This window comes from Rhinatrema bivittatum, chromosome 1 (assembly GCF_901001135.1).
Source record: "Rhinatrema bivittatum chromosome 1, aRhiBiv1.1, whole genome shotgun sequence".
Lineage (NCBI taxonomy): Eukaryota > Metazoa > Chordata > Amphibia > Gymnophiona > Rhinatrematidae > Rhinatrema > Rhinatrema bivittatum.
Window position 1 is genome coordinate 189,877,254 of NC_042615.1, and position 12,026 is coordinate 189,889,279.

General features: G+C 45.1%; 1 protein-coding gene across 1 annotated transcript in view; it reads right to left on the minus strand.

Moving 5' to 3' along the window:
• The window catches only part of SLIT2 (slit guidance ligand 2), a 749,523-nt gene that overhangs the window by 146,751 nt on the left and 590,746 nt on the right, over positions 1–12,026 (minus strand). The window contains 1 exon segment of the mRNA XM_029590345.1: positions 7,733–7,876. Coding sequence (XP_029446205.1) covers positions 7,733–7,876 — 144 coding nt within the window.

The following is a 12,026-nucleotide window of genomic DNA, read 5'->3' on the forward strand; positions in this document are numbered from 1 at the left end:
TCGCGGCAGGAGATCGTTTTCCGGACCCCCGCTGGACCCCCAGGGACTTTTGGCCAGCTTGGGGGGGCCTCCTGACCCCCACAAGACTTGCCAAAAGTCCAGCGGGGGTCCGGAACGACCTCCTGCAGTCGAATCGTGTTGGTCTATGGCCGCCACCATTTTGAAAAATGGCGCCGGCTGAAGACAACACAATTCAATTGCAGGAGGCCGTTCTGGACCGCTGCCGTTCCGGACCACCGCTGGATCCCCAGGTAATTTAAGGCATTTGGGGGGGGGGTTCGGGAGGGTGGGGGATTTAATTTAAAGGGTCGGGGGTGGGTTTTAGGGGGTTTTAGTGTGCCGGCTCACGATTTCCACGATACTTCAAACACCCAAACGGCAACAATACGATTCCCTCCCCCTCCCAGCCGAAATCGATCGTTAAGACGATCGAGGACACGATTCACATCTCTAGTACACACACACAGGAGCCTTCTTCGTTCAGCTGGTACCACTGCAGCAGCGTCTATTTTGCTGGAGCCAGATGCAACTACAGAAGATTCCTCTGTGCCGCTCCACACTGCTGGTGCACAGCCTTAGCCATGAGAATGCATGGCCATATGAACATACTTTTAAAGGTGGAATCTGCATTTTTTTTTTTTAAATCTTCTAGCATAAGAGACTGATTTTTGAAACCACAAAATCACTGAGATATTAGGGACTTGGTTTCTGATGCCACTGCAGAAAATACAGTCATGCAGAGGGCTTCAGAACCAAGGTTCCTACTAAAAATGACCCCATGTTAAAACAATATTTTAAAAAAGAACTGAATTCTTACAATAAGCCACCAGGATGTTGATTTTCAATGGTTTATTATCAAAGGAAGGTGTGTGGTAGCATATTACTATTTGCAGCTTAAATACTGTTAGCTAGCAGAAGGGCTTCTACTTACCAGCATTCCAAAAAAAGTTATGCAGAAAAATATTTCAGTCAAGAATCGGGAATTTAATTCAATTAAGTAGAGTACAATACAGTGGCATAATGATAGAATGCCTTAGGAAAGGTGAATCATCATTGACATAAAATACTCTAATACAGTACCCTAGCCAGAAGCCTTGATGATGAGTATGTCACTAACCTTCCAGATTAAATTATGGCACTAGTGAAGTCTCAAGACAGCTCCTTCCCCTTTATTATGCAAGTGATGTATTTACTGATTAAAGACTTGCAAGATCATTGGATGTGCCAGTGACATTTACACAGTCAATTCCTCATACTTGGCATGTTGGTTAATGCCAAATTATAATTAGCTGTGACTGGCACCCTAAACTCTTAAAATAAAGGAATGATAACATCTATTAACATTCTGCGACCTGCACAGAAGAAAGGATTTCTGCAATAGCAAAACAAGTTCTTTCAACTAATGCAAGCAAGCTGCCATTCAGAATGCGCCAGTGTGGTGCATCTCTCATCTTACATGCGCTATTAATCCGGTTTTGCAACTATGGGATACTGGAGGACCTAGTCTACACCTCTGATGCTTGTACCAAGGGGAACCTGACTGAGAGCCTGTATATGTGAAAGAGTATGTGTGTGTGATTGAGAACCTGTGTGCATGTGAGAGAGAGATAGCATAAATATAAGGGTAAGACTGAGAACCTATGGGGTACATTTTAAGAAACAGCGCGTGCACTTTTGTTCGCGCACCTTCCCCTCCCTTCCCCTACCTAATCCACCCCCCGGACCTATCTAACCCCCCCCCCCCACACACACACACCTTTATTCTAAAAGTTACACCTGCCTCTGGCAAGTGTAACTCGCGCGCGCCAGCGGGCTGCTGGCGTGCCATCTCCCGACCCGGGGGCTGTTCCGGAGGCCTCAGCGGTGCCCCCGGAACGCCCCCAGGCTGGCACCACGCCCCCGACATGCCCCAGGGAACGCCCCGCTCGTCGCGCCGCCCACCTGACACGCCCCCAAGCGAAGCCCCGGGACTTACGCGCGTCCCGGGGCTTGCGCGCACCACCGAGCCTATGCAAATAGGCTCAGCGCGCGCAGGGGTGTTTTAAAAGGGTTAGGCGCGTACCTTATGTGCGTAACCCTTTTAAAATCCGGCCCTGTATGTGTAAGTCTGTGATTGAAAACCTGTTTGTGTGTGTGACTGAGATCCTTTGTGTGTGAGAGAGATCATGTGTATGTATGATTAAGAGCCTGTGTGTAAAAGTAAGAAAGAGAGAGCTTGTGTGTTTGTGTGTGATTGAGAGCTGGTATAGGTGAGAAAGCCTGTAAGTTTGTGAATGAGAGTGTGTGTGTGAGAGAAAGATGGCATTAATGTGTGATTTTAAAAGCCTGTGTGTGTCTGTAATTGTGAAAAGACAGCCAGCATGTGTATAAATGTGTAATTAAGAGCCTATATAAGTGAGAAAGAAAAAGCATGTGTATATGTGAGCGATTGAGAGCCTATGTAAGTGAGAGAGCATGGGTATATGTGTATGACAGAGCCAGTGTGAGAAAGAGCTTGTTTGTGACTGAGAAGAGAAAGTTGCAAACAAACCATCCCTCCTCCTGCTAATTCAAAACAATCTCAGGGCACCTATATATATCAAACGTTCCCAAGTATGCAGAGCAAAACATTTTTTGTATCATTTTTTTTTTCATTATTGGGTCTTTGTGTCTGCTATTTTGAAATATTTTATTGGTATCTAGAAATTTTTGATATGTTTTTAATTATTGGATATTCCATTCATCAGCTGTTTTGAAATAATCTGCTCTTTTTGTTAGTGTAGTTTTACTGCTATTGATTTTATATTTCTTGATTTGTTTTATGAAGATTGATGATGTTTCTCTTTTTCCATTGTTACACTGCATACAGTCTCTCTGGCTTGTTGTGGTTTCCAGTTCAGTTTTGGTCTGCATGTTTCTAGTAATGCTTTATGGTCTCTGTATTCTTTTAGGTGAGGTCTGCACATGTGACTGAGGTGAGGTATTCTGCTGGCATGTACTTTCTGTGTAGGGCTCTATAGCAGCCTGGCTTGTTCTGTTTTCCTAATAGGAGGTGAATTGGTGTCTTAAGGCCTGGTGTAATATATTCAGTTATGCCTTGTAAGGTGGTTACTGTTTAAGTGCTGGAAATTGGTGCTGTTTTGGTGTGGGATGTTTACTATTTATGCAATTTCTGTTCAGATAGAGTACATATCTTTCCCTTGTGTCATTCTTAACAATAAAAATAATACTGGGGCTTTATTTTTTATTTCCGCTGTGAACTGTATTGAGTAGTGTGTCACACATGCAAGCATGGTCAGTCAAGTGGGGAAAAAGGTTGAGAACCACTGTTCTAGGTAAAAGAAAAATTTCAAATCTTAATAATCAAACCTCGGTGGGCTAAGAGCTTCCATAACTACTGCATCACATTTAGTGGTAATTTTATGCCAAGCTGCTTACCTGGATCCTTTTTGAACCTGATCCTTTTTTCTTCACTGCAGCGGGAGTGAAGGTCACCACTGATCCTGATCTGGCTTTTTTTTTTTTTTAAATAAAAAATTATCACTATTTACACTCAGGCCTATCCTGTAAAGTGCGGCCGCGTTTACCCTGCTCCTAAGCCGTTTTTAACTTCGTTTTTGGCCGCGTTAGCCCTTCCTGCGATCCCGAATCCCCTTTAACCTACTCCTACCGCGTCCTAAATTCCCTAGGCAACCCCTTCCGCCCGCGGCATGCATATTGCATGCAAACGAGCGAATTAGCGCGATATTGCATGCAAACGAGCGAATTAGCTATTCACCTGCAATCCCGTAACCCGACTATCGCTACCTTTCCCTGCCGTTTTGTCGCACGTTTAACCTGGAAACTTACCGCCTACCCTGACCCAGGCGGTAGAGGCAGGGGTAAGGGTAGGTGGAAAGCTTTCCCCCAGCCCCCGCTCGCCTGCCCCGGCCGCGATCATGGGTGCCGGTCTCTGTGGCAGCCCCAGTCCTCTCCCCTGCTCCCGAAGCCAAAAAAAAAAGCATAAAAAACGTTGCAGCCCCCCTCCGATGTCCGGACTGGGGCTGCCACGGAGACTGCAACGGCAAAGCGACATTTCAGTGTCCCCCCTCCTCTCGGAGCAGGGCGCGAAAAGCCGCCTTGCTCCGAGAGGAGGGGGGACACTGACAGCGGCGAAGCAACGGCGAAGAAAGCAGCGAAGCAACGACGAAGAAAGCGGCGAAGCGACTTTTCAGTGTCCCCCCTCCTCTCGGAGCAGGGCGCGAAAAGCCGCCTTGCTCCGGGAGAAGGGGGGACACTGACAGCGGCGAAGCAACGGCGAAGAAAGCAGCGAAGCAACGACGAAGAAAGCGGCGAAGCGACTTTTCAGTGTCCCCCCTCCTCTCGGAGCAGGGCGCGAAAAGCCGCCTTGCTCCGGGAGGAGGGGGGACACTGACAGCGGCGAAGCGACTTTTCAGTGTCCCCCCTCCTCTCGGAGCAGGGCGTGAAAAGCCGCCTTGCTCTGGGAGGAGGGGGGACACTAGCAACGATGAAGCAACTTACTTTTCTGAAGCCATCATCAGGAACACATGCGATCGTAGCTCCTCCCGATGAAGACAAAGATGGCCGCCTGCACGGGGAAAGCGTGCAATTGGCCGCTCAAGACGTGATGTCGTGACGTCACGTCTTCAGCGGCCAATTGTACGCTTTCCCCGTGCAGGCGGCCATCTTGTTGGGAGGAGCTACGGGAGCCAGATCGTGTTCCTGCTGATGGCTGCAAAAAAGATAAGTTTTGCCGGCGTCCAAAAGCGACTTACTTTTGGGATCTTGACAGATCCCAAAAGTAAGTCGCTTTTGAAAAAAAACAAAATTTGCTCCCCTTTTTTTTTTTGCTTCGCCGCTGTCACCTCTTCTCCCCCCTCCCGGAGCAGGGCGCGAAAGCAGCCTTGCTCCGGGAGGAGGGAGAACAGACTGACAGCGGTCAGTTCGGGTCCGGGTTGGGGGTCCGGGTTGGGGGTCAGGGTCGGGTCTGGGCTGGGGGAAAGCTTCGCCGCTGTCATCTCTCTCCCCTCCTCCCGAAGCAGGCCTTGCTCCGGGAGGGGGGGAGAAGCGCTGTCGGGTCAGATCAGATGGAAAAGTAAGTTGCTTCGCCACTGTCATCTCTCTCTCCACCTCCTGGAGCAAGGCCTGCTTCGGGAGGAGAGGAGAGAGATGACAGCGGCGAAGCAACTTATTTTTGCATCCGATCGGACCAGACTTCCTGGTATCTGTCATTTCAAATGACATTTGAAATGACAGATACCAGCGTGGCGTGAAGCCTTAGGCCCGCGCACCCAGGATCCTGTATAGGCGCTCTATCCAGTATCCTGGGTTGCGCGGGACTAAGGCTTTTCGGACGCGGCTTACATTTACATATAATTAGGCTTCAGGATCGAGCGGTAGGTGAGCTGCACTGTGCGGGCGGTAACCGCGGGTGCCGTAGGCACTAACGCAGCTCTTCCTACCGCTCGGTACTGGATCACCCTGACTGCCTGGCCAATAAGGAGAAGGAAATCATGAAGATACCAGAACCTCAAGTAATGAGGCCCCAGAAGTCTTAGTTTGGGCCCTGTTGTCAAAGTCAGGATGTGTGCAATGCTGGATCCTCTCATTACCACGATGATACCTGTCCTAAGGGAAAAACAGTCAAACCGCAAGACGACAAACCAGGCCTGTGTTTTTAGGCTCGGGTTAGCGACCTATGAGGATGGTGAACAATGAAAAAGCTTCTGAACAAAAAAGCAAAAAAGCTGATGTCCACCGGCTTTGTACTTCTATTACGGTAGCATTTTTATATAGTGCTACTGTAGAATGATAGGTATCTGTATATTTTAGTTTATAAATGTAAATGCGATAATGCTATATGATCTGTACATATTTTTCAGAACAATATTTTAAATTTATAAAACAGGAAAGGAAACTGGCATATAACGGAAAGAAAAAATTATAGGACAAGAACTGCTCCAGCTATAAACATCCTATTTCCTGACTATTACTCCCTCTTGGGTCTTCTTGCTAGGAGTACTATCTACTTTGTCTTAATATATTTGATGTCTTATGTTTTTCTTCTTTTTTCTGTGATAAAACATCTATCTTTTTATTGTAGCCACACCAGATGTTTAGAAAAATCTTCTCTGGGGTCAATTTCTCAGTTTTGTCATAACTTCTATTCATGACTCTACTGACTACATGACATTCTGATAAGCATCAGTAAATCCTCGTTTACTAGGGATTGGTGATGTGGGGTACCAGTAGGATAAATGTTACCAAAAGCCCAAGAAGAAAAATAGAGCTTTGCTTTACAAAGGATATTATACTCCATGATGTTAGCAAGTAGCACATTTAAAACTAATCAGAGAAAATTCTTTTTCACTCAATGCACAATTAAACTCTGGAATTTGTTGCCAGAAGATGTGGTTAGGGCAGTTAGTGTAGCTGAGTTTAAAAAAAGGTTTGAATATGTTTTTGGAGGAGAAGTCCATTAACTGCTATTAATCAAGCTGACTTAGGGAATAGCTACTGCTATTACTGGCATCAATAGCATGGGATCTACTTAATGTTTTGGGTACTTGCCAGGTTATTGTAACCTGGATTGGCCTCTATTGGAAACAGTATGCTGGGCTTGATGGACCCTTGGTCTGACTCAGTATGGCATATCTTATGTTCACAGTTATATACTGTTTCTTTTTCTTGGGAGAGCGGTTAGCTTGATAGTTTTGCCAGCTCCTTTTGGATTTCCATCTCATATGGAACAGTCTTCCTTTTAGGGCTACAGAGGCAAGAAATTTCACTCACTACTACTACTTGGGGTTTTCCCCCCTTATTTTATATCCCCCCTTTTAACTCACTTTTCCCAGTCATTGCATTGAGTCCTTGGCTAAGACTACACACCAGGGCTCTTTCTGGAACCCTACAATTGTGGACCTTAAGTCCAGCCAATAGGTGTCGCAACAGCACCATTGCATGACGACTGGGAATTCTGCATTCCCAGGGGCTGCTGCAGCATCGTTAGTCTTGAGTGGTCCAGAACATGAAAGATCTAACCCCAGAATAGAACCAGGTCTGCTGTGCAGCCCCAGCCACTGAACCACCAGGTTGTGGCGTTATTGAGTGGAAGGGTTATTCAGTAATTGTTCTGTAATTCAGCTAAAACTGGCTGAAGTAGCCTGCACTGTGTATCATGCTAAGATAGGGTGCCAAACAGAAATGTTCATTTTTATATTTGGCTACAGATTTATATATATGGAAATTCTGTTTTTCTCATGCTCAGCCTGGCTGCTGAAGGGACTGTTCACTGCATCTGCCGAATGTTGAAAGGCCAAAAGTAATTCGGTAAAAGGCATTCTGTAAAAGCACACCCTTTCATAGAGTTGCATATAGGGACCCTGAACACCATAGTGCTGAAAGTATAAACGATATAAAAAACCAAAGATTGCCACTACATCTCCTTGTGAGCCCTCTGGGGACAAGGAAATACCTACAGTAGTTGAAAGTAATCCACTTTGAAGTGCTGAAAAGTGGAATATAAATCAAAATTAAAAAGTAAATAAATATATTTTGCTGTGCCAACTGTAAATCTCAGTTTGGTAGGGAAAACGTTATTAGAGATTACTTATCAATTCTATTTGTATTTCCTTTCACATACCACACACAAAAGGCGCATGAAAAGCGGCAGTGCTACCTTATATCTGATGCGTACAGAACTGCAGGTTTCACTCCCAAGCAGCAAAAAGTAAAAGCCTGGGGATAAACTTACAATGTTTTAAGACTCTCAAGGCCTTTGAGCATCTTGTGGCGAACATTTTCCAAGCGGTTACTGGTCAAGAGCAGTTCATTCACGCCATTTGCTCCCTCAAATGCTCCTTCTTCGATATCTGTAATCTTGTTGTTGCTCAGATTTCTAAACCAAGAATAATCCAAAGAGAGTTAAATAGATGTTTTCTACCTTTTTTTTGTTCATTACTTCTTAAAAACAGTAAATGCAACTAGAGCTCATTGTTAATATATATTCCAAATGAGAAGATCACGTTTATATGAAGAGAATGGTTTTCTACTCAGTATTATAAAGTTATATACAGTTTAAAACAATAAAATTTAATAAGTAATATATGGTGCAAATTACAATTGTTTTCTACTTTCCACAATTATATTTAGTTTTATTTCAAGATTTTCCAACATGGAAAGAGCTATTTTTGTTTAAAAATGATGCCATTAGCAATCTGCATTATGTTCCACTTCAGTATAAAGTCAGTGAAATAGCAATTTACTCATATGTTATCCAGCATTGAAACATATCCCTCGCTGGGGTTCAGTGCCACTCTATACTGCTACACACCCAGGATCAAATAACTTTAGTTTAAAAGCATTATTGACCTCCATGTCTCTGTCCTCAATTAAATCCCACTTTAAGATGCTCTGAAATCTTAAACCCTGGTTCTTCCCAACTATGGCTTTGTAGATTTTTTACCCAAAGCTGCTTCTTTGCCTTCTCTGCATGTCTTGACCAGATTGCAAGCTCCACAGAGCAGAGACTCTCTCTTATATGTATCAGTATAGTGCTGTAGGAGTCTGCTACCATTATAAATAGCATCTAGAAAGATACATCAGACATCTGTTGGAAGGGCTGCACGGCCTAAATTAATTTTGGAACCTGCATGGTGGGAAAGTGGTCAAAATCCAGGATTTCTGGAAACTAATGGTAAAGCACAGTAATAGCATCATGGAACAAAAATATCCATGTACATAGTCCCTAATGTTCGACTGGCTAATACTGGCCTAGTCATAAGACTTTAGAAATTTCTGTGCTTGGCTATTGTTACGCTTGGGCTCCGGTCAGGAGTCATGAACACCACCCAGCAGGGTGGCTCCAGGTGGAGAGAGACAGGAATGGCTAGAAACAGTGTCTGGTTCCAGGCTGGGTCAGGGCAGGCAGCAAGTAGCAGTGTCTGGGTCCAGGCTGGGTCAGGGCAGGCGGCAAGTGGCAGTGTCTGGGTCCAGGCTGGGTCAGGGCAGGCGGCAAGTAGCAGTGTCTGGGTTCAGGCTGGGTCAGGGCAGGCGGCAAGTAGCAGTGTCTGTGTCCAGGCTGGGTCAGGGCAGGCGGCAAGTAGCAGTGTCTGGGTTCAGGCTGGGTCAGGGCAGGCGGCAAGTAGCAGTGTCTGGGTCTAGGCTGGGTCAGGGCAAGGCAGGTCAGAAGGCCCGTAGGCCACACACACACAGAAGGCCCGTAGGCCACACACACACAGAAGGCCCGTAGGCCACACACCGTAAGCAGGGCAAGGCAGAGAAGGCCCGTAGGCCACACACCATAAGCAGGGCAAGGCAGAGAAGGCCCGTAGGCCACACACACACACCGAAGGCCCGTAGGCCACACACCGTAAGCAGGGCAAGGCAGGTCAGAAGGCCCGTAGGTCACACACACACAGAAGGCCTGTAGGCCACACAAGGCAAGACAAGGCAAGGAATAAGGCCCGAAGGCCGCGCAAGGCAAGGCAAGGAATAAGGCCCGAAGGCTGCGCAAGGCAAGGCAAGGCAAGGAATAAGGCCCGAAGGCTGCGCAAGGCAAGGCAAGGCAAGGCAAGGAATAAGGCCCGAAGGCCACGCAAGGCAAGGGAAGGTCCAGGGACCAAATGCACAGCAAGCAAGGAAGGCTAGAGCAGGGAGCCCAGGCGAGCTCGATGCCGAAGCCCTGAGGGAACTGTCAGCCAGGGTTATAAGGGACAGCCCAGAACATAGAGAGGAGAAGGGAGATGGACTGGGCCTGTCAGGAGATCCAGCTCTAGAGGGACCCCTGGTGGTGAGGCGGTTGCACAGCAGCCATAGCCGTAACAGCTATTGCATCCAAACTGAAATATATCCAAGTGCCAACACTAATGCGGCAATTTGTGGAAATGGAATGCATATCTTATCTAATCAAAAAGGACTTCACTTCTTTTGAGTTAATTTGGTCCCCATTTTTACATTATACTAAACAGAATGCTCTGACACATTTTGCCCCAATAATACACGGGGGGTGAGATATTCAGCCGTGGAGCCGAATATCTGGCCGTGGAGCCAGATAGGATACACCTATCTGGCTAACTTAACCGGGATATTCAGCGGCGTGATAGTGCCACTGAATATATCCAGCATTCTTAAAGTTAGCTAGATAAGTATAACTGGCTAACTTTAGGACAGCCTTACGGCTGTAAGAGTTAGCCATGTAAGTTAAGCAGCTAACTTGCTCCTCCCAGAAATGCCTCCTGCCCACCCCCAATTTATGTGGGGGTGGGCAGGAGGCATACAATTACAACAAAGAATATCACCACTTTGTCATATAGCTGGGTAACTTTCAGTTATCCATCTAAATGACTTTTGAATACCGACCTTAATATGTATAATAGTTCACTGATATGATGGATTGCCTGTTATCTTTCTCTTTCTTCTCCTTTCTCTGGTCAATATCCTGATCTCTGCCAACTTGACTGGCTTTTTTGACAGATGTACAAGTTTTGTTTCTATTTTGAAATTCTAGCTCTATTAATTCAAATACTACTAAATAAAAACAAAATCTGAAAGATAGTAGTAATATTTAAGGGATAGCATGCATCAAGAAGAGAAATATCCATCCTCAGAGGAAGCATGCAATCCTGCTCAGCATTAGTAAAATAACCCCTAGTCTTTGAGCTCCGCCCTCATTGGATCCTGAAGAGAGAGTCAGATAATAACTGTTAGTACAGCTCCTAGAAGACTGCACCAAGCTGACCTGATAAAATATTTTATATCATTTATTTTTCCTAAAGAGACAGACTGCCCTCAAGATAGCTCAGTCATAGAACATCAATCAGACTTTAAATTTGGAGCCCAGGAATCAAGTCCCTGTTTGGCATCCCAATTTCCCCCCTTTCTTACTTTTGTGGCTAACGCTGTCATCCTCTCAGATTCCTTGGACCTTAACCTGGGGTAATCCGATGACGCCTCTCTCTTCACACATCCAAAAACATTGCTTGCTTTATATCACTACCAAAATCCATCCCTTCCTTTTTCTCTCACTCTCATCATCTCCACTTAAACTATTGCAACTTTCTCCTCAGAAGCCTCCTACTGAACCATCTTTTTCCAGTATGGTCTGCATGACTTATCTTCTGCCAGTGTCGCCACAACCATAGAATGACTTTCCATCCAGTGCCGTATACAATTCAAGCTTCCGTTACTCACCAACAAGTGTATTCATACTGTAGTTCATTACCACTCTTCCCTCATTTCTCTATATTCCTCCTCATGACCTCCATTCATCAGCCAAGTCACTGCTACCCATGCCCTTCTTCCCTGTGAACTCATGACTCTGCACTTTCCAACCTGTTGCACCTATGCTTGGAATGGACTTCCTGAGTTGGTGCCATCATACCCCCCTCTCTCTCTGGGCTTATTCAAATCCAGCCTAAAAGCAGAACTTTGTGAAGCTGCTTTTAAACCTTAACCCTGGGTTCTCCTAATCATAACCCTGTTTGTTTTAACCATTTTTCTATAATAAATGAAGTTCCCAAAGCCTTTTATTTATCATTTCTTAGTCGCTTTACTGATTAAAAATCACCCAAAGCAATGAACAAAAAAAGCTTTTAGGCAAAAAGACATAAAACAAAATTGCAATCCATCAAAATATCCTCTCAACAGATCTAAACAAACAGATCATTGTCTTATTTGTTCTGGATGTTTGTCTTGACTACACTAAGTTCCACAGAGCGGGCACTGTTTACAACTTGTAGTACTAGAAAAACAAGTAGCAGTGTTAATAATAGCATTAAATACATATCAGTAAGAATCTTTTCTACATAGCCATTCTAGCTCTATACTCTAACATTTTATTGGAAATCAAATATGAATTTTGCCACTATTTGCCATATAAATTTACATTGCTACAACTACTGCTTTATGATCAGAGTTTAGTTTTTATTAACAGCAGGCAGTGACTTTATGTAGGTACGACTGCAGTTTGACATTTGTGTAATCATATTGTTAATAATACTTTGATAACTGGGGCATGAACTTGGGCTTTACACTGCATAAAGCCACAA